General features: G+C 52.1%; 1 protein-coding gene across 4 annotated transcripts in view; it reads left to right on the top strand.

Moving 5' to 3' along the window:
* Positions 1-21472, top strand: part of ITSN1 (intersectin 1) — a 105374-nt gene extending 83902 nt beyond the window's left edge. For 2 of the 4 annotated variants that reach the window (XM_063393304.1, XM_063393306.1), the window contains 12 exons: positions 196-387; positions 9066-9187; positions 10964-11070; positions 11953-12136; positions 12823-12921; positions 13610-13777; positions 15416-15688; positions 16149-16270; positions 17400-17482; positions 17583-17666; positions 18124-18297; positions 19329-21472. In XM_063393304.1, the coding sequence (XP_063249374.1) occupies positions 196-387; positions 9066-9187; positions 10964-11070; positions 11953-12136; positions 12823-12921; positions 13610-13777; positions 15416-15688; positions 16149-16270; positions 17400-17482; positions 17583-17666; positions 18124-18297; positions 19329-19477 (1757 nt within the window). In that variant the 3' untranslated portion in view covers positions 19478-21472. Of the gene's footprint in view, positions 1-195; positions 388-624; positions 2120-9065; positions 9188-10963; positions 11071-11952; positions 12137-12822; positions 12922-13609; positions 13778-15415; positions 15689-16148; positions 16271-17399; positions 17483-17582; positions 17667-18123; positions 18298-19328 lie in introns of those variants that run through there. The other 2 variants (XM_063393305.1, XM_063393307.1) reach the window with 2 other exon arrangements.
* The last annotated feature ends 3903 nt before the right edge of the window (positions 21473-25375 follow it).

A 25375-nucleotide genomic window follows, 5' to 3' on the forward strand; every position in this document is an offset into this window, starting at 1 on the left:
TCTGTGCAGGGCAGGGCTGGCTCAGGGTGCCCGGGGTTGGGTTGTTGGGGGTCTGTGCAGGGCAGGGCTGGCTCAGGGTGCCCGGGGTTGGGTTGTTGGGGGTCTGGGCAGGGCAGGGCTGGCTCAGGGTGCCCGGGTGCCCCGCAGGGTGCCCGGGCGGGTGCCCGCAGCCGCGGTGACCCGTGTCCCTCGCAGTGTGCCAGGTGATCGGCATGTACGACTACAGCGCACAGAACGACGACGAGCTGGCCTTCAGCAAGGGCCAGATCATCACCGTGCTCAGCAGGGAGGACCCCGACTGGTGGAAGGGAGAGGTGAACGGCCACGTGGGGCTCTTCCCGTCCAACTACGTGAAGCTGACCACGGACACGGACCCGAGCCAGCAGTGTGAGTGCGGGCCGGGGCGGGCGGGCGGCGCTGCCGGGCCCCCGCGGCCCCGGGCTCTTTGAAGGCCTTCTGTCCCCGCTCTCTGTGGTTGGTGTCCTTCCCTTCCCGTGGCACGGCCCTCCCCACGCCCACCCCATCGTTTTTTGCTCCATGCCTCGCCATGCCTGCCTCATTGCCCCAGCTTGAATTTGCTCATTGTTTTGTTTTGCTTATGTGTTGTTTTCCTCCTTTTTCTAGGAATCATATGTTGTCCATCCCCCACTCAGGCTTGAAAGTCCTCAAAGAGACCCACTATCCCATAGCAGTGCCCAGAGGGAGGACGGGAGATGCAGCCCTGATCATGTGGCTTCCAGCATGATCACCTACTGCCTTCCGAGTCAAGAACACACTGCACGGCACTCTTACCTCATTTGACATTTAGTTGCATGGAATCGCAATGTTTGAGTTAATTACCGGCAAAATTAAACTTGATTCAAAACGAAAAACAAACAAAACAAAACCACACACACGCAACAAAAGAAATAAACCAGAGGATAGTGGGTCCTTTTGTGGCTTTCAGAGTTACCAAACTAATTTTTCCACCTTTGCACAGGTGCTTTTGGTAGTTTTAAAAAATTATTTTTTAAAGATATATTTTAGCCTTTTAAAGGAAAAGTATATAAATTAAATTTCTTCATTGCAATTTTGTTTGTGCAAAAAGACCCACTATCAAGGAATGCTGCATGTGCTATTAAAATTGTTCCAAATGTCCATGAATTGGAGACTTTATGTATCTTTCTTTTTTATTGTTCACTTGTCCAGTGTTGTCAATATGTCTCTTTTTTTTTATTATTTTAATTTTCCTTTTTTTTTTTTTAATGACAAAAGAACAGAAGGAGTTAAAATCAGATTAAGGCAGTTTAAATGTGCCCGTTCCAGGTATTCTGTTGTAGTTGCTGTACCATTTGTACCAGGTGTTGTTGTTGAGTGTGTCACCCCTTGTGCAGAGGGGAATGCCCCCTCCCGTGCCAGAGGCAAGCCCGGAGTGCTGTTCCCCAGCTCTGTTCATGTGACTTTGCACATTACTCATAGGTGCAAACAGTGAGCAGCCAGCCTGCTCGGTGTCCCCTGGCGTGTCACACTCCCGGGGGTGGCAGGGGGTGGCAGGACCCCCGAGCTCCCACCCGGGCTCCTCCCTGTGCCTCCCGTGGAGCACCACGTTCTGAGCGAGTCATTCTCCTGACAAGAACGAATGTATAGAACTATCTCCCTGCAATTAATTTCCAATGTTTACATTTTTTTAAACTAGACTGTGGAGTTTATACGATTCATTAATGCGAGGTGGAGCTTTCAGTGGAGCCGTAGCTGCGCTGTAGCCGTGCCCGTGTCCGTAGCGTTAGTGCCCGGCTCTCGCTGGCACGCCCGGTGCTGGCAGTGCCCTCCTCCCACGGCCCCGAGCACCACAGAGCCCTGCTACTAACGAGTTACCACTGAGTTACCACTGAGTTACGTCCTGCTCCCCGTGCCCCGCTGTCCCCGAGCTCTGCTGGCAGCCTGCACCCTCCCAGCCCCGCTCCCCACCCGTCCTGCGGTGCAAAGGACAAGCCAAGCTCCTCACTCAGTTGCACTTCAGTATTTCATCACTATGAATGTAAATTATATAAATATATAAAAACCTGCAGCTTTAACAACTGTAATACAGCCTTTCCAATTAGTTCCGTGTATAGAGAATTAAATCCTTCGTACAAAAGAGGCCGACACGTGTTTGTTGTCTCGTTGCTGGGTGTGAGGGATGTGCCAGCAGCACAGCCCCGAGCTCTGCCCCTCACGGTGACACTCCCTGGGTTCTCGGAGCGTTGTTTCTCTGTAATTGCTCAGATCCAACATCGTTGTCTGCAGCCTTTTGCCCCTCTGGCTCGGGGGGATTGCTGCAGTGTCCTTGGGCTCCTGGCGGGTCCCTGCCAGCTCAGGATGCTCTGTGATTCTCTGATTCCCTGCCCAGGGTTTCCACATGGTACCAACCCATGGCGTTTGATTTTTTTTAATAGATAAATTAAATATTTTTTCTTGGTTTGCCATGGGCTTACCTGCTTTTGGGACGTGTTTTATGCCAGAAGCTCAAGTCTGAAAATACGCACAACTGTACAGATTTCCTTCTTTTTAGGACAGTATTTAAATAGTAATACATTGTCCATTTCTACCATAAAAAAATAATTCTTCTCCATCCTGGCCATGTGCTGACAACTGCAGAAATGGAACAGCACACCCACTTTGATTTTCAGTGCTTTCCGAGGGGATGGGGCCAGGTGTGACTTCACTCTGTCGATATTTTGTGCATTAACTGACATTTGAACAAGAGCATCTCTCTCTGTTCCCATCCTGAGCTGCTGGGTTGGAAAAGTGACTCAGCTAAAAGCACAGGCCCTCAGGGCCATGGTGAGTCCTGTGACTTCAGGCCAGAGCTACAAATTGAATCTGTAGGGAAACATTTGCAATAGTTCAGCTGTAGGGGATTCAGGTGCTGCTTTTTGCAATCTCTTTACATCAATTAAGAGGAAAAATGTGCCCACAGTGCCCTGCAGGGTGGAGGTTCTGCTGTGCCCTCCAGAGCTGGGGCTGGAGCCTTTCAGAATCACTGAGAGCTCCTGGGGCAGCTCTGCAGGGACCTGGGAGGAGCAGGTGGGAGCTGTTTGTGACTCCCAGGGAATCCCCAAATCCCAGGGGCTGGCAAAGCCCTCCCAGGCCAGGCAGTGCCAGCTGTGCCCCAGGCCCACCTTGTCCCCAGCCCAGAGCACTCAGGGCCACCTCCAGCCCTTGCTGGGACACCTGCAGGGATGGGCACTCCAAAGCTCCCTGGGCAGCCCCTGCCAAGGCCTGAGCTCCCTTTCCATGGGCAAATTCCTGCTGCTGCCCAAGCTGAGCACACACGAGGCACTGCTGGGGCAGGAGTCCTCAGGCAGAAGAGCAAAATAAATCTCGTGTCCCAGGCAGAGACAGTCCCTTGTGAAGAAGTGACAGAGGCTGGAATCCCTGTGGTGTTCATTTCCTCCATGAGTCCCTAAGGGTGCTCTGGTGGCTTGGCAGGGAGGGTTCCATCCTCCTCCTCCTCACCAGGGATTCTCCCTGAGCTGCAGGGAACAAGGCATTGCAGGGACTGATGTCTTTATGGATATAAATATATTTAAATATATATATATGAGAAAGGGAGGGTGACAGTGACTGCCCAGAGCAGCTGTGGCTGCCCCTGCACCCCTGGCAGTGCCCAAGGCCAGGCTGGACACTGGGGCTGGAGCAGCCTGGGACAGTGGGAGGTGTCCCTGCCATGGCAGGGCTGGCACTGGATGATCCTTAAGATCCCTTCTCACCCAGATCTTCCTGGCATTCTGGGAATTGGTTCTTTTGTTCACTTCCCTGTGCCAGCTGCTTCTCCTGCTGCTGGGGATTGTCACTTGAGGGGTGGAGAGCAGACTGGAATTCCAGATGCTGCCAGTGCTGCTGGATTTTATTCTTCGCTGTTTTTACTGTTGGTGGGAATTCCCTCTGTATTCTACTGCTGACAAAGAATCCCCATGGATGTTCTTTTGGAGAATTTGTTTTTTTTCAATCCTTGAAATCTGTCCAAGCTAACTCTGTCTGAAATGTGGGTTTATCAAGAACATTTTGCTTTATATTCAGGATCAGATTTATTTATACCTCAATTCTTTTGGAGCTTTAGTGGCTTCACTTTCTGTCCCCATGAGCTCACTGAGCACTTTTTATTCCCATATCCAGAATGCCTGAAATTCTGGGTTTGTTCTCTGGTTTTAAAGCACTTTTTAGTTCTTTGTGGTTATTGACTCCAGCTATTTAACTTCTTAAATAGCAGCTTCTGTGCAGTAAATGCAAATAACTTGTTTTTAACTTTATTTTAGACAACTTTAGTAGATTCAGGAACAATATACCTCAGATATTACTGCATATACTCAGATATTACTGAGTGGAGTTGACACAGACAGGGTGTGGAGGTGCTCCTTAGTTAAACACGGAGCTGAGGTGACCTTTGGGTCTCAGGACATTGTCCTGGTGCAGGTAAAAATGGAAGTGGTTCTCACCAAGACTTCACTGCCCACTTTGGGGACTTTAATGAGCTCGAGGGACCCACAGGGACCATCCAGTGCCACCCTGTCCCTGCCCAGACCCCCAACAATCCCACCCTGGCATCCCAAAGGCTCCTGGAGCTGTGGCAGCCTCGGGGCCGTGCCCATTCCCTGGGGAGCCTGGGCAGTGCCAGCACCTCTGGGGAAGAGCCTTGCCCTAAAATCCAACCCCAATCCCTGCTGGGCCAGCTGCAGGCGCTCCCTGGTGCTGTCCCTGTGGACAGCAGAGGTCAGAGCTGGCCCTCTGCCAATGAAAGTAAAAAAATAATAAAATATGGTTTGATAAAGGATTGGAACATTTAAAATCCTGCATTTGGCTCCCACATTCGTGGTTCCAAGTGAAGTGCCTGCACAGCACCTTTCTTTGGAATGGGGCTGTGCAGTTCCTTCTGCTTGGAGCCGTGGCTGCTGCCTGTGACTCTGCTGCTCCTGTCCCCTGAGTGCCCAGGGGCCCACACAGGCCCTGGCTCAAATTCAGAGGTGAGGTTCAGTTTCCTGATGTGTTCTGAACCATCCCAGGGCTTGGTTAACTGTGATTTATATTTTTTCCCATTCTTGCCCTCACCTGTAGCATTTTACTGTCCCCAGGGAGCCTCTGGAAGGGGATTGGTAGAATCAGTGACTCATGGGATGGTTGAGGTTGGAGCCACCAAAGTAATCCTCAGGTGCCACATCCACACCTTTGAACACCTCCAGAGAGGCCATTCCACCACTGAATAACGCTTCAGGTTTTGCCAGTGGGACTGCCCAGGCCTGTTTCCAGCTTCTTCCCTGCACCTCAGAGGGAAGTGCTCTGCTCTAACAGCAAATGGACACACTGGGCTGCTTGAGAAATTCCCAAAGTGCTGAAATAATTGGAAATAGCTGAGAAATGGGAGTGGGCATTGCAGGGGCTTGAGATGGAGAGATCTCTTTGATCCCAGCAATGTCCTCACGAAAAGCCTGGGGTGGCCTCTCAGTGGAGGATCCATCCCAGGAGATTTAAGGGGGATTTGTTGCATCTGAAAGAGCTGCCAAGAAAGTTGAATGTTGAAATGCTGTGATTTAAATAACTCAGCACTGAGAGGCCCCTCCAGGGCTGTGTCCAGTTCTGGCTCCTGCAGGAGAGCCCTGGAGGGGCTGGAGCGTGTCCAGGGCAGGGCAGGGAGCTGGGAAGGGGCTGGAGAATTCCTGAGGGAGCTGGGAAGGGGCTGGAGAATTCCTGAGGGAGCTGGGAAGGGGCTGAGGCTGGAGAAAAGGAGGCTCAGGGGGACCTTGTGGCTCTGCACAAGTCCCTGACAGGAGGGGACAGCCGGGGGGGCCGGGCTGTGCTCCAGGAACAGGGACAGGAGGAGAGGGAACGGCCTCAGGCTGGGCCAGGGGAGGCTCAGCTTGGGCAGCAGCAGGAATTTGCCCATGGAAAGGGAGCTCAGGCCTTGGCAGGGGCTGCCCAGGGAGCTTTGGAGTGCCCATCCCTGCAGGTGTCACCTGGAGGTGGCCCTGAGTGCTCTGGGCTGGGGACAAGGTGGGCCTGGGGCACAGCTGGCACTGCCTGGCCTGGGAGGGCTTTGCCAGCCTCAGGGATTTGGGGATTGTGTGAATAATTTACCTGAGTGAAGGGATCCTCTCCTGGTGTGCTGTTCCCTTCTCCTTAGGGATTTGGAGGAAAAAACTCTGACATCACCTTTGCCTGCTCCTGGTGCCCTCTAACAGGAGCAATTCCTGTCTCTGTCACTACAGACTGGGCCAGCACAAGGCTGACAGGGAATTCTGTCAGTGGCTCTGCTTAGGAAACCTCCCCTAATGAAAAGGAATCAGCAGCCGTGGCCGTGGATGTGGATCAGTGATTTCCACAGCAGAACCTCCCTTTCCAAAAAGCAGCATCTTGTTTTAGGATCAATGTTTATCTTGGGAGACCCAGATCTTCAGGGCTGACTTTGTAAGGAAGTCTTTACTCTGTACAAAGGGATTTGAAATGATTTTTTGCATTTCTGGAGCCCATTAATCTGCAGGGACCGTGGTGCTGGGAGGTCAAGGCACAAATTTGCAGTTCCAGCATTTGTCTGTTGGCTCTCCCAGTCCAGCCAGAACAGCAGAATTCCTGGATTCACTCTCCTGAGAACAAACCAAGTTAATCATTGTCATTTCCCCGTCCTTTCCTGGCTTTACTGGATTGAAGCAAAGAATTGTCCAGAGCAGCTGTGGCTGCCCCTGCATCCCTGGCAGTGCCCAAGGCCAGGCTGGACACTGGGGCTGGAGCAGCCTGGGACAGTGGGAGGTGTCCCTGCCATGGCAGGGGTGGCACTGGGTGGGCTTTGAGGTCCCTCCCAACCCAAACCCTTCCATCATTCTGTGATCAGTGGAACTCAATTCACCAAAGTTCTTTGGCATCCATGAAAAACGAGCCAGACATTTCCACTTGGAAAGGATTCCAGTTCTTCTTTGGTGTTCTTAATACAAAGACAAGAAAAATCTCTGTACTTGTGCACCTCACAAAGAAAATCCCCTACCAGGAAAATCCCTTTGGGATGTTCTGCTCAGATTTGGGCCTTTTTCCCCAAATATTTCATATCCCAAAGCAGAGTGTTTGTCGTGGTTTGGAGCAGCCCATTCAGACCCCAGCTGGCTGCCAAGGGAGCCACTGAAATGGTTCATTATTCAAAATGTCAGTGCTCTCTCCAAGGGGCTGGTGCTTGGAAATCACCTTCAGGCCAAGGTTGTTGCATCTCTGAACAAAAACTTCCCCAAGGAAACACAATTAACACTTGGTTCTCTTCTAATGAAGCTCTGGGAGAGCTGGGGCTGTTCCTTAGACCTGTGCTTTGCTTGGTACCACAGAAACTGCTCTGAACTTAGGCATTTATCCAACAGAGATGAAACCTCTGGCTTTTGAAAGGGGCCAACATTCATTGGCATGGAGTTGGTATTTCTCCAAATCTGCTTTTCATTCCAAGCAAAGTTTCAGTTGCACTTTTGTAAAGGGCTGTGACATCCTGTGTCCCAAGGGAGCCTTGGCAGTGTCACTCTGCTCCCAACCTGACCCCAGCTCCCAACCTGACCCCTCCCATCTTCAGAGTCAGAGAGGAAACAGCCTTGACTGCCTGTATCTCCTTTTCTGCATTGGTTTCATTTGGTTTTGTTTGGTTTTGGTGGGGTTTTCTGTGTTTGGGTGGGGTTTTGGTGGGTTTGTTTGTTTGTTTTTGTGTGGGTTTTTGTTGGTTTGGTTTGGTTTTGGTTTTTGGGTTTGGGTGGGTTTTTTTGTTGTTGTTTTTTGGTTTTGTTTTGTTTTTTGTTAAGTGAAATCCATCATTCCCCTTTCAGGAGCACAGATCAGTTAAAGCAGATGTTGCTGGTATTCCACAGAAATAGTGGTGGTACCTCTGCACCTTCCCAGTGGTATTGTCTGAGCTCCATTCAGGAAGCCAAAAATGCAGGGAATATTCCCCAAGTATTAACTTCATATGCAAAGAACTGAAAGAGTTACCTGGGGCTTGATTGTTTCCATAAGGAAAGTTTGTTTCCATGGGGAATATCCTGAATTTGCTGAGGGAAACAATTCAGCTGGAGAATTTTGCTTGTGTGAAAATAGTTGAAATAGATCATTTTTAGAGCCAAACATTTTCCACCTGTTTGAAACCCACTTTGCTTTTTGAAATGGTTGTATTTTATGCAGAAAAGTAGCAAAAACTGGAAGAAAACATTCTGTGTTCCAGTCTCAGTAGAACTCAATTTAAGCTCAGCTGAAAAATAACAGCCTCAGAAGAAAGAATGGAATTAAATGTTCTAATTCAGAGTAGAAAATTTGAGATTGTGGAATTGATATAAAAATCCTCCCATCTGCAGGGGTCAGTGCAAGGGAGGTTTTCTTTGCACCAATGAAAGGACAAAGCTGATGGAGGAGGAGCTCTCAGTGCCAACCTTTCCCAGCTTTTAAACGTAAAGGAGAACAAAATCCACCCCTTTGGCTTGCCCAGAGCTCAGAGGAATCTGGGGATCCTCAGGGACCTTTGCATGTCCTGGCTCAAGCCCTTCAAATATTTAGGAGCAGATTTTAATGTAAATGTGGAGGGGAGGAGGCCCTGCAGGCCCTTCTTGAGCAGATTTCTCTGAGCAGAAGGGTGAGGGTGAACCTTGAGTGCTGAGGGAATCACTCCACGGTGCCCCTCGGAGCATTGGGGTCGCTGCAGCTCCCCTAATTCCCTCTGGGATATCCCTGCATTTTCCTCACACCTCCTGAAGCCTTTCCCCCTTTTCCATGCCCAGCCATCCACGTGGGACTGGAATGACACAACCCAGAGGGGTGGGGGCCTCCAGAGCAGGTGGGAACGGGCAGGCAGAGCTGAGGGAGACCTCAGGCTTGGCCACCAGGGGAGAGCTCACACACAGAGGTGGCCTTTGTTTTAATAACTACAAGAAGGTGTTAAATGTTAAATAGAATGTTCAGAGTCACTGAGAGGTGAGGCCTGGCTGGGGCCGGGCCATGTGAGCAATAACCAAGGGGCCAGAGCAGGTCCTGTCCCCTGGGTGTTGCAGTGGTGGCTGCAGGAGTGCAGATGCTCAGTGCAGCTCTGCTGTGTGTTGCAGGGTGTGCAGACCTGCACCTGCTGGACATGCTGACCCCCACCGAGAGGAAGAGGCAGGGCTACATCCACGAGCTCATCGTCACCGAGGAGAACTACGTCAATGACCTGCAGCTGGTGACAGAGGTGGGGCCGCAGCCTTGGGGACATCGCTGCCTGCAGGGGGACAGCAGAGCATGGCACTGCATGGCACTGCATGTCTGCATGGCACTGCATGTCTGCATGGCACTGCATGGGCTGCGTGGCACTGTGGGGCTGCATGGCACTGCATGGGCTGCGTGGCACTGCATGGCTGCATGACACTGCATGGCACTGCATGGCACTGCATGGCACTGCATGTCTGCATGGCACTGCGGGGGCTGCATGGCACTGCATGGCTGCATGCCACTGCATGTCTGCATGGCACGGCATGTCTGCATGACACTGCATGGGCTGCATGGCACTGCATAGGGCTGCATGGCACTGCGGGGCTGCATGGCACTGCGGGGCTGCATGACACTGCATGTCTGCATGGCACTGCATGTCTGCATGGCACTGCATGTCTGCATGGCACTGCATGTCTGCATGGCACGGCATGTCTGCATGGCACTGCGGGGCTGCATGGCACTGCATGTCTGCATGGCACTGCGGGGGCTGCATGGCACTGCATGTCTGCATGGCACTGCAGGGGCTGCATGGCACTGCAGGGGCTGCATGGCACTGCGGGGGCTGCATGGCACTGCATGGCACTGCATGTCTGCATGGCACTGCGGGGGCTGCGTGGCACTGCATGTCTGCATGGCACTGCAGGGGCTGCATGGCACTGCAGGGGCTGCATGGCACTGCGGGGCTGCATGGCACTGCGGGGGCTGCATGGCACTGCGGGGGCTGCATGGCACTGCATGGCACTGCATGTCTGCATGGCACTGCGGGGCTGCATGGCACTGCCAGGGCTGCATGGCACTGCATGGGCTGCGTGGCACTGCGGGGGCTGCATGGCACTGCATGGCACTGCATGGCACTGCATGGCACTGCATGTCTGCATGACACCACAGGGGCTGCATGGCACTGCGGGGCTGCATGGCACTGCATGTCTGCATGACACCACAGGGGCTGCATGGCACTGCGGGGCTGCATGGCACTGCATGGCACTGCGGGGCTGCATGGCACTGCATGTCTGCATGGCACTGCGGGGCTGCATGGCACTGTGGGGGCTGCATGGCGCTGCATGGCACTGCATGTCTGCATGGCACTGCGGGGGCTGCCTGCCGGGGGCTGCAGGGCCCATTTAGGGACATGGACAGGGACAGGGACAGGGATGGGACAGGGACAGCTGTGGCTGGCTGGAAACCATGGCATTCCCTTGGGCTACAATCACCACAGTGCTGATGTTTGAAGTATCATTTTAGCAGCCCCCTTTTCCTCCTGTCAGTGTTTATTTCTCACGTACAAGTTCCGAAGCCTAAACAAATGTGAAGCACATTCCCTGTGCTTGCAGTAGGCTCAGTTATCACTCCCAGTGATCGGCTTTAGAGGTAGGAATAAAGGATTTAGTACAGACAACGAAGGGCAATTCTTTTGACAGAGAAGCAGAGTCCTTTTTTGAAGGAGAGTTGAAGTATGCAAACCTGGGACTCTCAGAGAAATCAGATCTTCCATGGGAGTCCAAAGTAAAACCTATTTTCAGTTGCATTATCAAAGGAATCCTGGGATTTTTTGCAGGAGACCTCTGCTAAAATCCCCAGGTTCAGACAGATTATCCAGACCAGAATTAACACCACCACCCCTACAAATTCAGTTTTCCCTGGAAAGCCCCTTGTACCTGAGGGTCTCCTTGGTCCCAGCCGTCCCAGGAACACGATGGGTGCTGAAGTGTCTGTGCCACCCTGTGCTCTCTAAATAGCCTCACTTCTGCCTCCCCAGATCTTCCAGAAACCACTGATGGAGTCGGAGCTGGTCACAGAAAAAGAAGTTGCCATGATTTTTGTTAATTGGAAGGAGCTGATTATGTGCAATATCAAACTACTGAAGTAAGTTGGTTTTTCCCCCCGTACTCCCCCTGCTTCTCCTTTTATCTGCAGGACAATATTTGCCAGTTATACAAATCCTAACCAGAAGGGCCACGTGTTTCTCCTTGTGGGGAAAGGCAAATTAGAGAAAGCAGTGTTTGCTGTGAGCTGTGGAGAAGAACCCAGCAGCTCTCTGCCACTTGCACTCCCTTTGCTCCTGTGCTCCACAAGGCAAATCCTCCTCTCCCAGAAGAGCAGGGCTTGCCAGGGCAGGACTTTCCCTGCCTGGTGCCAGAGGCTTTGTGCCCAGAGCATCCCTCTCCAAAGGCTCGGGGTGCTGCTGCCCCAAATCTGTGAGACCATTGCCAGGGAGGCAGAGAGAGGCACAGTTACACCTTCACCTGGATAAGCAAAAGCATTCACAAAGTTATTTTGTTTCCCTACTGGGCTGCTGATTTTGACTGAACCTCCAGGGATTTTACAGCTTTGTAGTATCTCCCTTTTGTTTGTAAAACGTTTTTGAAAATGGCCCACAAGCTGAAAAGTTGTGGTGGTGACAAGACAAATGACAATGAAGTTTTCCTTATGCTAAAACTCAAAGGGGTGGAGTTTTTCCCTCCCTCCCTCACACATCAGTAGCTCTCTCTAAAGCAATAGCAAAGGAAATGAGCCTCCTTTCCCTCGCCTCTGATCCGGGCTGCACTCCAGTCAAGCAGCAGCCGGATGATGAGCAGAGGCGAAGGCGCTGCCTGAGGGCGCCCCCGGGTCGTTGTGTCCTTGCAGTGGATCTTGTGCCTGATGTCTTTACCCTTCTCTGGGTTTCCACGATGAATAAGAACCCACCCCTTTGTTCCATCACCGGGGAGTGGCTCATTGTCCAACCCCGTGCCCCGCTCCTGCCAGGGCCCTGCGTGTGAGGAAGAAGATGTCCGGGGAGAAGATGCCGGTGAAGATGATCGGGGACATCCTGACGGCGCAGCTGCCCCACATGCAGCCCTACATCCGCTTCTGCAGCTGCCAGCTCAACGGGGCCGCCCTCATCCAGCAGAAGACGGACGAGGTGCCCGAGTTCAAGGAGTTTGTCAAGGTAGGAGAGGCGCCCACCCCTGGAGTTCCGTGCGTCTCCTCACGGGGCTGCTCTGCTGCAAGCCTCGAGGGCTGTGTCCTCTGCTGGGCCACTCACTGAGGGGCTGGAGCGTGCCCAGGGCAGGGCAGAGAGCTGGGAATGGGCTGGAGAATTCCTGAGGGAGCTGGGAAGGGGCTGAGCCTGGAGAAAAGGAGGCTCAGGGGGACCTTGTGGCTCTGCACAAGTCCCTGACAGGAGGGGCAGGGAAAGGAGGAGAGGAAATGACCTCAAATTGCACCAGGGGAGGCTCAGCCTGGAGATTGGGAAAGGAAATTTCCCTGGCAGAGTGGTCAGGCCTTGGGCTGAGCTGCCCAGGGAGGTTTGCAGTCACTGTCTGTGGGAGTGCTCAGGAGTCTGGAGGTGGCCCTTGGGGACAGGGTTTGGGGGATGCTGGTGGGGCTGGGGTGGCACTGGGTGGTCCTGAGGGGCTCCTCCAGCCCTGCTGATCCCGGGATTCTGGTCCAGACAAGGCAGGTGAAGAGGTGGTGTAAAAACCCCAAGGAGTTCTCGTGCTGATGTGATCTCAGAGCAGGTTTAGCTGAGGATTGGTGCTCATTTGTTGCCTTCCCTTTTCCTTTCTTGGAGGAGCTCATTTTTCAGGGTTTAAACCACCTGACTAACCAGATTTTGCCTCTCTAATGTTTCAGAGGTTAGCAATGGATCCTCGCTGTAAAGGAATGCCACTGTCAAGTTTTCTACTAAAGCCTATGCAACGGGTAACCAGATACCCACTAATAATTAAAAATGTACGTTCCTTTGCACACGTGATGGGTTTGGTGCTGCTTTGCTTACACTTAATTACAGTTGGTTCCTTATTTGTGTCAGGCTTTGTCCCTGTGAGGTTTCTGGTGTGCTGGGGAATGTGGGATGTCCTTTAATACTCTATTCCAGTACAAAAAATGGGATCATTCCTTGGGCTTTGGGGAAATCATTCGATATTTCCATTTGAAACAGAGGTGAAGTTTGCACCCAAAGAACCAGAAGGCAGCGAGTGAAAATTTAAAATTCAGATAACAAGAGCAAAATGACAACCCTGTGCTCGTATCTGCCTTTCCCCTCAGTGTCATTCCCTCCCCATGGGCTGGAGGATGTATAGTCCTTTCCTAACTTCCATTTGTTGCTTAACACTTCCCATCCCAAATAACCCCATGGAGCACGGCCCAGGGCTCCCACAGCGAATTACGAATTGGATGTTGGCATTTAAGGGTTTCCTCCAGCACTCGTGGCTGCATTTCTGCATTTGGCTGCGGTGTGTGTGCCTCTGTCCGAGGAGGCAGCAGTGTGCTGGTGCACAGCTGTGCAGCCAGGCCTGCGATCAATCCACTGTTCCCAGACACTGCTGGCCTCCCATGTCTCGTGTCTGTCACGGAGGGAATCAGTGTGGGCTGCAGTGGCTGCCCCTGCGGCAGAGCCTGACGCTGCCTGTGTGCGCAGATCATCGAGAACACCCCCGAGAACCACCCCGACCACAGCCACCTGCGGCACGCCCTGGAGAAGGCGGAGGAGCTGTGCTCGCAGGTGAACGAGGGCGTGCGCGAGAAGGAGAACTCGGACCGGCTGGAGTGGATCCAGGCCCACGTGCAGTGCGAGGGGCTCTCCGAGGTACCCGCGGCACCGGCCCCGCCCGCGCACGGCACCGCAGCCGGGGCACGGCAGCAGCCTGCGCCAGCCCTGTCCCCACTGTCCCTCCTGTCCCCACTGTCCCCACTGTCCCACCTGTCCCAATGTCCCACATGTCCCACCTGTCCCCACTGTCCCACCTGTCCCCATGTCCCACCTGTCCCCATGTCCCACATGTCCCACTTGTCCCCACTGTCCCACCTGTCCCCACTGTCCCCACAGTCCCACCTGTCCCCATGTCCCACATGTCCCACTTGTCCCCACTGTCCCACTTGTCCCCACTGTCCCACCTGTCCCCATGTCCCACCTGTCCCACCTGTCCCCACTGTCCCACCTGTCCCCACAGTCCCACCTGTCCCCACTGTCCCCACTGTCCCACTGTCCCCACTGTCCCCTGCACGCCACCCCGGTTGCTGCTGCTGTCCCTGTCCCCTCGGGGTGAATCCTGCTTGGTTGCCAGGCCAGTCCCAGTTCAGTGCTGCAGTGTGCCACCACAACCTCCCAGTTCCCCTGTCCACAGTGGTGCAGGGGTGATGGGACTGCTGTATCCCCCTCCAAAGCTGGACCTGACCACTCTGGAGTGGTTAAAAACCAAATATTTGGAAATATTTTCTGTGTAAATGTATACATTTGAAAACTCAAGAATACCGATCAAATCTCTGGAGACTGTTCAGAGAGAATTCCTGCCTCCCTTGCCATGTTATTTTTTACGGTTACATGATAAGTTTCTAGAAGTATTTTGTTTGTATGTCCTGCAAAAGAGGGAAGATATTCTGATGGCTTCCCTGTTGTTGGTGGAGGTATCAGAGGCAGACAGATCACAACTTGATTTTCATACTATACACCAATCCAGAAGATAAGATAAAAAAATAATGAGAAAAATTGCATTTCACCTGAGGAAGTCTGACTGTGCTGGGAGAAGGATGTGTGTGCCAATGGCAGCACATTCAGCAGTCTGCCTGGAGGAGAGTGGCTGCTTTTGTCTTCTGAGGATGGTGCCTGGCCCCAGAACAGCAGCTCCACAACCCGACAGAGCCTGTGGTGCTCGCTGCCAGCAGCAGCCTCCAGCCTCTCCCTGTCCTCTGTCTGAGGGGTTTCCAGCCTGCCAAAGGAGCCCCTCCACACCCAGCTGCCCAGGGTGGTGAGAGCTGTGTCCCCCCCAGTGAAAATAAACCTGAAAATGGCACTTTAGGCAGGGGCAGGGCTGTGCTGATCCCTACCCAGCCCCGGCTGAGTCTGGGGTTGTGCCAGTCCCAGCGGTCAGCAGCTCTCACCCGGGGTGTCGTGGCCATCTGGGATCCTTTGGGGTGATTTGAGGGGTGAGATTCAAACCCAGTTCAGCCCTTCAGGAAGCTCAGCCCGTGGAGAGGCCGTTTGCAGGGCTGCTGCCCATCCAGGCCAGGTCCCCTGGCTCAGTCCCACCCTGGAGGTGCATGTGTGTGCCCGGGGTCACTGATGCTTTTGGCTGCCCCTGCCTGCCCGGCCTGGCCCCGTGGGTGCCCTCAGGGGCTGTGGCGGAGCCTTGCGTGACCTGCGCCGCTTGCCGTGCTCGAGGCCTCGCTCGACTTCCCCGGGCACAGACTGCAACCAGGACTCAAAACTGTATTTGCTCTCTTGCAGGGCAGCCCCGATTGTTTCACTTTATACAGTGCGTTGTTGTTCTTCTTCTACTTTTCGCAGCAACTCGTTTTTAATTCAGTTACAAACTGCTTGGGACCACGCAAGTTCCTGCACAGCGGGAAGCTCTATAAAGCCAAGAGTAACAAGGAGCTGTATGGTTTTCTCTTCAACGACTTCCTCCTCCTCACTCAGATCATAAAACCTCTTGGCTCTTCGGGCACAGACAAGGTCTTCAGCCCCAAGTCCAACCTGCAATACAAAATGTACAAAACTGTAAGTGCTGCTGCAGCACGGGGATGGGGACAGGGCTCAGGAGCTCCATCCTGGGGGTGTGGGCAAGAGCCTTCCTAGAGGAGAGGTTTGAAAGCTTTGGGGTTAGGGGCCGGTGGCAGGAAGGGTGGCTGTGTGCTCTAGTGAGATAAGGAAAGATGCTTTTGAGGGTTTGCTTCAATAAACTCTTCCATGAGGGCTCCTGTGCTGGAGGGAGCAGAGGGAGAGTGGCGTTCGCTGCTCTCTGGGGGAGGAAGCTCTGCTGTGCTTGGCTCTCTCCAGGAGTGTTTCCAGGCTATGCAGGCGCCTCTGTCTTTGTCAGCCTTTAAAATTTTCTGCAGAAAGATGGGAGGCAGAAGGGGGGAGATGCTTGGGGCATGGAATAACCCTGCCATGAGCTGATGTGTGCTGAACGCCCCCGTGCAGACTCTAGTACAACTCCAGCTCTGCTGATGTTTTACAGCCCATTTTCCTAAACGAGGTACTGGTGAAATTACCCACAGACCCTTCTGGAGATGAGCCCATCTTCCACATCTCCCACATTGACAGAGTCTACACACTCCGGGCCGAAAGCATTAATGAAAGGTAAGTGCCTTTGTGGGCCTTTGAAAAGTCTGGTAAATGTAGGACGGGAATGGTTGTGGTGGAAACCTGCAGAGCACTCTCCAAGCTGGTTATTTTACAAGATTGGAAAATTCCTCCTTGGGAATATGGTGATCTGAAAGGGAGGGAGAAATAATGATGTTCCTGAATCCCAGCTAGACCAGTGATGAAAAGGCTGAGGGTGGGTGCTGAGGCTGCATTTCACATTTTATGGTGATGTGAAGATTACCAAAAGATGCAATTCTGTATTCTGCTGTTACCTGGGACAGTGGAAGGTGTTCCTGCCCATGGCAGGGAGTGGGACTGGATGAGCTTTAGGATGCCTCCCAACCCAAGCCATGAATGTCCTGGGGAGCAGCAGCTCTTCATTTGGGGTTCCAAAATTGATCCACAGCTTCCAACTCTCCATGTTTCCTTGACTCAGGCTCCCTTGTATGTCACAGCAGTTCTTCTGAGCCCTTGAGATCACTTAGTAGCCGTTCTGCCACCCTTTTTCTCTGCCAACCTTTCCCCTCAGCCTCCTTCAGGCACAGGCTGGGATTGTTGGGGTCAGGAGTGGACTCAGTGATCCATGTGGGTCCCTTCCAGCTCAGGATGTTCTGTGATTCTTAAGCATAAAATGATTTCCCAGAAGGGCCCATTCACCACCGTGTACTCCCCAAGTTACACTTTCAAAGCCCTGAGAGTCAGAAGAAGTGGGTAAGAAATCTCAGGGACCAAGGACAGTGACCACCTCAGCAGCACCAGTGTCTTGTCCAGCACCTCCTGGCTCCAAGAAGTCAGTTTATTTCAGGAGAACAAAGGGCTGGATGAAAGCAAACCTGTTCTTTAGACCTTTCGTTTTCTCACCAAGCATCTGCTGCCCATGGTTCTCTTAAGCTTTCTTTGTGTGTGGGGTGTGCTGCCTTGGGATGGTTGCACTCTGCAGGTGCTGTGAATTCCAGTTAGATCCAGTTAGATCCCTTCCAGGCAGAGAGCTGTGGGATGGCAGAGCTGGGATGGGACCAGTCTTGGGTAGGAAGGAGGGACAGCTTTAGTTGTGTCTGCTGTGCTCCAGCAGAGAAATATGGAAATGGCATTTTGCAACTTCTTTTCTCCTTTCCTTCTGAAGGACTGCCTGGGTTCAGAAGATCAAAGCTGCTTCAGAGCTTTACATAGAGACTGAAAAGAAGAAGAGGGAAAAGGCCTACTTAGGTACAGCATAGGATGTGGGGGGTCTCACCTTCTGTGGAAAAGTCCCTGGGCAGGAAAATCCCTTGGTGACGTTTCTCTCTGCTCTTCTGTTCCACCCCAGTTCGCTCTCAGAGAGCAACAGGCATCGGGAGGCTGATGGTGAACGTTGTTGAAGGCATTGAACTAAAGCCCTGCAGGTCCCACGGTGAGCGTCTTGGCTTTCTTTGCTCCATCAGGAAGACATTCCCATTTCCCAGCCTAACTCTGCAGGGCTTCTGGCCCAGACATGATTTTAACTGATGTGGGTTTAATGAAGGTAAAATAGGCAGAGGTGAATTTGTGCAGCTGAGCCGTGGTCCTGCAGTTGTCCTGCATGAGGCTTTTGTTTCAGACTGACTTCATTTCCACCTCACAAGCCATAAAGTCCTGCAAGGAAGAGTGGAGGGTGCTCAGCACCCAGCAGAGCAGAGTATTCACTGTGATGTTAATGTAGCCCATTACAGAGGCAGTGAAGCAGAGCCTGGGATGGGCCAGAGCCTGGGATGGGGCCAGAGGCCTGGTGTGGCCAAGGTCTTTCCCAGCTCTGTTGGCTGTTGGAGCAGAAGCTCAGGAGCAGGATCACACAGCTAAAAAACCCCGCTCGTTTGTTCCCATCTTCCCAGGAAAGAGCAACCCCTACTGCGAGGTGACCATGGGCTCCCAGTGCCACATCACCAAGACCATCCAGGACACCCTGAACCCCAAGTGGAATTCCAACTGCCAGTTCTTCATCAAGGACCTGGAGCAGGACGTGCTGTGCATCACGGTGTTCGAGCGGGACCAGTTCTCCCCGGATGGTGCGTACGGGGCTGCCCCTGCCAGGGCATTTGCAACGCTCCCTTTTGAGAAGGAGCATTCCTGCCCAGGGAAATCAGAGGCAATGGGCTGGGCTGGGAGATGATCTTTAAAGATACCCCGGATTTGACTCTCTTTGCTTATTCAGGAGTCAGCTTCTCCTCGCTCCACCCCAGTATCAGCACAAAAGGGATGCAGCTCCCTCCGGGTTTTGAAAGTTCCTTTTCTTGTGCAGTTGACAACAACTAAAGTGTGGTTTGTAATTCTGCCAAGACTCTGGAAAGCTCTGGATGCTGCTTGCACACAGATGGGTTCAGGCAGGAGGGGCAGAAATGACTTTGAGTTCCTGTTATATGCAATAGCAGTAGCAAAAATGAGGCAAGGATTCCAAACCCATAGAATCATGCAGCAGTTTGGCTTGGAAAGGACCTTAAATATCATCAGTTCTAACCCCTTCCATGGGCAGGGACACCTTCCACTACCCCACATCATTCCAAGCCCCATCTAGAGTGGCCTAGAACACTTTCAGGGCTGGGGATTCCACAGCCTCTCTCATTTTTGTTTCCTAAGCTGGGATAAACATGTGGAGGAGCACCACAGGGTGTATTTTGGAGTCACAATCTCTCAGGCAGTGTTTGGTAGGACTGGTACAGGCTCATTGACCTCATTGCTGGGCTGATGCCCTGCTTGGCTCTGTCATCTCCAGCAGGTTCACTCCCAGGTTTAACTGGCAGCTTTGCCTTCTGCTAACATACCATAAAATCAAGGAGTCCCTGAAGTGGGGCAGCTGTGAATTCCATGATGGGTTTTTCTACTCATGGGCCTGTTTAGTTCTAATGCTGCTGCTGTTTGACATGGTCTGGCTAAATCCCCTTCTGAGCAGCTTGGCAGCCTTTGGCCCTGTTCAAGTGCACAACTAGAGCTGGACTGAAGGCGTGATTTCTCTTTTGCTGTGTGTGGGCAGAAGGTCCTTGAGGTCCTTCTGCAGACTGTGGTTTCCCTTTCCTGAGCACGCCGTGTTTTTGCATTGCAGACTTTTTGGGCAGGACAGAGATCCGTGTGGCAGACATCAAGAAGGACCAGGGTTCCAAGGGACCAGTCACAAAGTGTCTCCTTCTGCACGAAGTCCCCACGGGGGAGATCGTGGTGCGTCTGGACCTGCAGTTGTTTGATGAGCCTTAGGAGAGAGGGGCCGATGTTGGAATTCAGCCGGAGTTCACTGCAGGAGGTGTCTGCAGAAGCTGTCACCGAGTCCTTGCTGGTGTGGCATGAAACTACTGCTCGCCCTTCACACGTCAGAGGGTTATCAAAGCAAACAGGAGCATCTTTGTGCCTTGATAATTCTCACTGAACACATGAATCCCAATTTAGTGAGGAGATCTTGCTCAATCTCTCTGTGTGGAACCCGGCGTTGGTTTCCTGGGCTGGTGAAACAACCCTGTTGTTCCTCGTGCTGCAGTCGGGACGGCTGGCAAACCACGTGGGTGGCTGTGCTTGCTCCAGTTGCTCTTTCATTCCCATGGAGGAGGCAGTGTGGGTGTGTTTTGGAGGCTTTCTGAGGGCTTTCCCCCTTCAGGAGTTCTGTGCCTATTGCTCAGCAGAGTGGTGTGTAAATGTGAGTGAATGGAAGAAGCAGTTCCGCAGCAAGAAGGTCTTTGAAGATCTTCGTGATGGGACTGAAAAGACTTAGAAAATAAATAGTCTATATCTATAAACAGAGAAGATTCTATTAACATACCACTTCATGACTCGTGTCGCCCCGAAAGTAAAAGATGTCCAGGCGTTCTGCACAGAGATGAGTTGCACTCCAGAAGAATCCAGCCCTCGGTCCCTTGGAAGCTGCTGCTGTCCCCAGGGCTGTCAGTGCTGGGGCAGGAAGCCAGGGCTGAGGCACAGAGCCCCGCTGGGGGCCGTGTGTGCTCCCGGTGCTCCTTCACTGCTGCTGCTCCCAGGGGTGGGCGTCACCCGCAGTGGGAAGAAGAAAGTCGTGGCTCCAGCTCGGAAGCGAAGCTGCAGCCGCAGAGCCCGGTGTGCGGCACAGTCTGCGGTGCCCAGGCAGGGGCTGAGCCCGTGTGAGACCGGGAGCGCCGGGGCTGGGGCAGCCCTGTGCTGCAGCTCCCGGGGCATGCTGGATGTCACCTGAGAGCCCGTGGTGGTGCAGAGTGGGGAACCCAAAGCCATCCGGGGAATGCCAGGGCTCTCCATCCGTTCCGCTCCATGGATAACAACGTCCAGGCCCACAGCCCAGTTTGGCAAAGCTCCTGGCTCCAGGCGGGCACTGGCGTCTGCTGTCCCTCAGGCACACGTGGGAGTGCTCTGCTGAGTCTGGACTGGGGGACAAAAGATCCCCGAGAGTCAAATTCCTCTTTGTTCAGCTTGGATTCCTTTTGTTCATGCCCTGCCACACATCCACTGGTATTTTTGTAAGGACTTCATTCCGGATGGGAGGTGCCAGCCCGTGTCATTCGCATGTGAACGTTCTCGTGGAGCTGTTGTTAGGTTTTGGTGTTCCTTGCATGTCCTTTCAGTACTGGTTCCCACCTCTCCTGTGTCGGCGGTGTTCTCTAGCACTCCAAGTCTTATTGGTTTCCATTAGGAAATTAGGATATATCCATAACAGGTAGGTAGATCAGTATGGTAATAAGTGTAAACTGTGCTGGGAAGTGTCTGTGTATTATAATTTCCTAAAAGACCACTGTAATGTTTCAAGCAATGGGAAGGAAAAAAAAATGTATGTAGGAGGGACAACAAAGTTTACATTTCATACTTTTCAGAATCGCTTTATTATTTATTTATTGAAGATAGTGTAGAATTTTGTATCAGAAATGACAGACATACTTATGTATTTTTTGAAACAAAACAGAGATACACACTTTAGTTAGAAACTTTCAACTGACCACATTTTAGAGGGAGTGTGACTTCCTAGGCATGCATTTGTTTACCACTAACTGGCTGAAAACACGATTAAGAGAACTTTAAGTTTCTATTTTTCAATGTTGTTAAGAAAATTGTTTCAATTAAAATATGTAAATAGTACTAAACCCATGCTTTCCTAATTCCATATCAATACATTTTATTAAATATAATGTATATGAAAATACACATTGTTGTGGTAGGATAAAAAAGTGATAAAATCTATTACTGGAGTACCATTAAATGTCATTGTCCAACCTTTCATTGCTGTCCTAATTTTACTCAGTGCTGCCAACAGAGTGAATATTCAGTTCAGTGTTTCACAAGTAGCATCACTTTTTTAATAGTGTCATTTCACCAGCATCAATTACAGTGACAGCTGAACTGGCCACAGGACACAAAAATCTCATGGCTGGAATGCAGGAACCTTGGGCAGGGTTTTGGAGAGCCCCAAGGAGCTGCAGCTGCCTGAGGCTCATCTGGTGCTGGGAGTGGGGGACCCTTCACTCAGGGGTCCCTCTCAGATTGCAACCCATGTCGTGGACATGAGAGAATCACAGGATCCCAGGATGGGTTGGGTTGGGAGGGACCTCAGAGCCCACCCAGTGCCACCCCTGCCATGGCAGGGACACCTCCCACTGTCCCAGGCTGCTCCAGCCCCAGTGTCCAGCCTGGCCTTGGGCACTGCCAAGGAAGTGCTGTTCAGGCAGTGAAGGAATCAGACACTGATTCCTCGGGAAGGCTGAGCTGGAGCAGAGACTGGGCAGAGCTAGAGAATAAACTAGATATTTATTGAAAGGCCTTTAAGGACACACCTTGGGCAGTACAAGAGCCTGGCTAGGGCTACACCCAAGGTGGACCCAAAATGGACCCAAAATGGACCCCTGGTCATGAGGTCTCACACTTTTCTAAGTTTTGGTCCATTTGCACATTGGGGTTTCATTGTCCAATTCCAGCTGCAGGTGATGCAGTCCCATCCTTCTTGTTCTCTCCCTTCAGCCCCCCTTGTTTGTGCTTTTGGGCTGAACACTTGTCCCAGCTGTCCTTGGTGTGCAGCAGGAGAAGGATTTGTTTTGTGTCCCTGCTGTGTGCAGAGCTGAGTGAGCCTGAGTGTGAGCTCAGAGCTGCACCCTGGGCAGCACAGGGGCTGGGATACAGCAAAGATAAAACTGAAGGCATCAGTACCAGCCTGTGTGATTGCCCCATTTTGGGGAATTGGGACAGAAGGAGCTTGGGATGTCCCCATTCCCCTCGATGCACTGCACTGTTTGACTCCTGCCAGTGCCAAGTTGGGGTTCAATCAAAAACAATGATTTGGAGTTTGAGAAAAAGCTGGAGTTTGGCTCAGATATCCAATGAACCCCTCATAATCAGTCCAGTCCCAAAGGGGAAGCTCATGCTGTCCCTGTGCATGGAGGACAGGTTGTGTCCATGCCCTGGTGACAGCGTCACTGCCCTTGGAGCTCGGTGGCACATCAGCACTGTCGGCTTCCAGACACAGCTGTGCTTCCTGGAGCCACAGCATCCCCAAATCCCTGGGGCTGGAAAAGCCCTCCCAGCCCAGGCAGTGCCAGCTGTGCCCCAGGCCCACCTTGTCCCCAGCCCAGAGCACTCAGGGCCACCTCCAGAGATGGGCACTCCAAAGCTCCCTGGGCAGCCCCTCCAATGCCACAGGCTTGGAAGGGCTGTAAAATAAAACCACCCCCAGGCTGACGTTGGGTCAGGAATGCTGAGTGCCTGCCTGGGGCAGAGCTGGTGGAAAGCTGGGCTGGAAAGGCAGGAGAGGCTGCTGAGAGCTGGGGAAGGGAATTGGGCACTTGGGAGACAGAGCCCAGCTCTGAGCTGATACTGAGCCAAACAGCTGAGAAATTACAGCAAGTTTTTTTCTAGAGGCACTTAATTCTTCTGTATTTTCTCAATGTGAGTTTTTATGAGGGAACTTTTTAAATCCTCATTTTACAATTTTTTTACCCTTTAAAAAGAGTTCAGTCACTTTTTGTTACGTGTGAGGAGGATTGGGGTTGGAAACATTGTGGGTAATGGAGTTTTTTCTTACATACATTCTCAAACTGAGATGTGACAAGTTCAGACCCTGACTCCAACAGCAGTGCCTGGTTCCAGATTGCTCTGCTTGTCACAGTGAGATCTCAGTTCATTCAAATCCAGTAGTCAAAGCCCTTGAGGAGAAGCTGGGAATGAGGAGAAATTGCTTTGAGGGTTGGTTCTGTGCATGCATTCCCCATCTACCCTTGCTTTGTTCACCCTCTCCACTCCTGTCCTACATGCACATTGCTGTATCCAGAGTTCAGTACATGCTTATAGATATATATGTGATTATTGTACATACAGCAATGAAAACACAGGTCTGTTGTCATTGTCAAATACCGAGTAAATCTCACAGAAAAGCGTTTAAAGGTACCCGGTTTTGATTGTTCAGTTAAATATTTTAAAAGAAGGAGTGTCCTCAGGAAATTATTTTTCTGTATGTAGGAGGATATATTTAGGATCTCATTAAAAAAATAAAGAACTGCCATGAGAGTCTGTTAAACAGCCCTAATTACTTAATAGACTTGTCAAAGGCTCTGCTGTGACCATGGGTCAATTCCTTGGCTGCCTGTAAAGCTGCCAAAGCATCACTGTCCCTGGATTTAGGGACCAGTTCTGGGATCTGACAGTGCTGTGCAAGTAAAGAGAGCTGGGGCCTCCTCCAAGCCCCCGTCACCCCCTGGGCCCAGCTCCTGCCCCCGCCCTAAGCACAGGAGGCAGAGAGAAAGAAAATAGGGACAGAGCTAAAAGGTCAGAGCTTGGTGAGCAGCAGGAGCTCTGCCCTCCCTCTGTTCCCCACAAGCAGCTGGGTGTCTGGAGGTGATGGACAGGAAGGGAAATCGCTCCCTGTTCCAGGAGCTGCTCCACGGGAAGGGGGCTGTGGTGTGACACAGGAGGAAGTGAAGGTTGGGTGTGGGACCGTAGTGCTGGTCCAGGGCCTGGCCCCATCTCCAGCCCGGCTCTTCAGGGAATAACAGGATGCTGTGGAGGGACCTGAGAGCCCACCCAGTGCCAGCCCTGCCATGGCAGGGACCCCTCCCACTGTCCCAGGCTGCTCCAGCCCCAGTGTCCAGCCTGGCCTTGGGCACTGCCAGGGATGCAGGGGCACCCTGTGCCAGGACCTGCCCACCCCCTGAGAGGTGCTGCTCCCTCTTCCCCATCTCACTCTGCCATTTTAGTGCACATTTTGCTTTTTCCCAAATAAATGGTATGGATTCATTTCCTTTTCATTTTGTCTTTTAAGAAAACCAGAGAAAAATTCTACTGTCTGTAGCATTTGTACAATCCTAAAAATATGAAGGCATTATAAAAAGTTATCTGGCAATAGGAGAAGAAGTTATTATTTTTTTCAGGCATATGCAATTGATTTGTATTGTTCATTTACAGCACATTTAACTATTCCTCAGTAAAATATCTGCACTGTGAAGATGGCTCCTTTTGTTTTTTAAGGCATTTGTAATTGGTATGCATTAGGCAGCACTGTTTTTCATAATGGAATTTTAACTTACTTCAGTTGCTGTTAATGTCCTGTTTCCTCAGTCACCCCAGGTTAGACAATTCTATTTACAGACAAGGTATAACTAAACAAGAGCCCTAAACTGTGTCCCCTGTGCGAGGCCTGGCGCAGTTCCCAGCTGTGGTGGCACAGCCGGTGTGGGGCTGTGCAATGTCAGACACGGCTGAGACTGGGCTCGTGCAAGTGAACGAGGCAAGAATAAATGCAGGGTTTTTAAAGTTTACCTGTGTGTGCTGTCACATTCCTGCCATGTGCTGGAGAGGAGGGAGATGGAGTCAGGAAATCTGCAGATGAGCAGCTTTTCCCTCGAGCTCTGACCTCTGCTCCTGCCACAGGGACAGCACCAGGGAGCGCCTGCAGCTGGCCCAGCAGGGATTGGGGTTGGATTTCAGGGCAGGGCTCTTCCCCAGAGGTGCTGGCACTGCCCAGGCTCCCCAGGGAATGGGCACGGCCCCGAGGCTGCCACAGCTCCAGGAGCCTTTGGGATGCCCAGGGTGGGATTGTTGGGGGTCTGGGCAGGGACAGGGTGGCACTGGATGATCCCCGTGGGTCCTTCCCAGCTCAGTCAGGATTCCATGACTGTTTATGCTGCCAGCACCTGCCTT

The sequence above is a fragment of the Prinia subflava genome, chromosome 3 (genome assembly GCF_021018805.1).
Source record: "Prinia subflava isolate CZ2003 ecotype Zambia chromosome 3, Cam_Psub_1.2, whole genome shotgun sequence".
Lineage (NCBI taxonomy): Eukaryota > Metazoa > Chordata > Aves > Passeriformes > Cisticolidae > Prinia > Prinia subflava.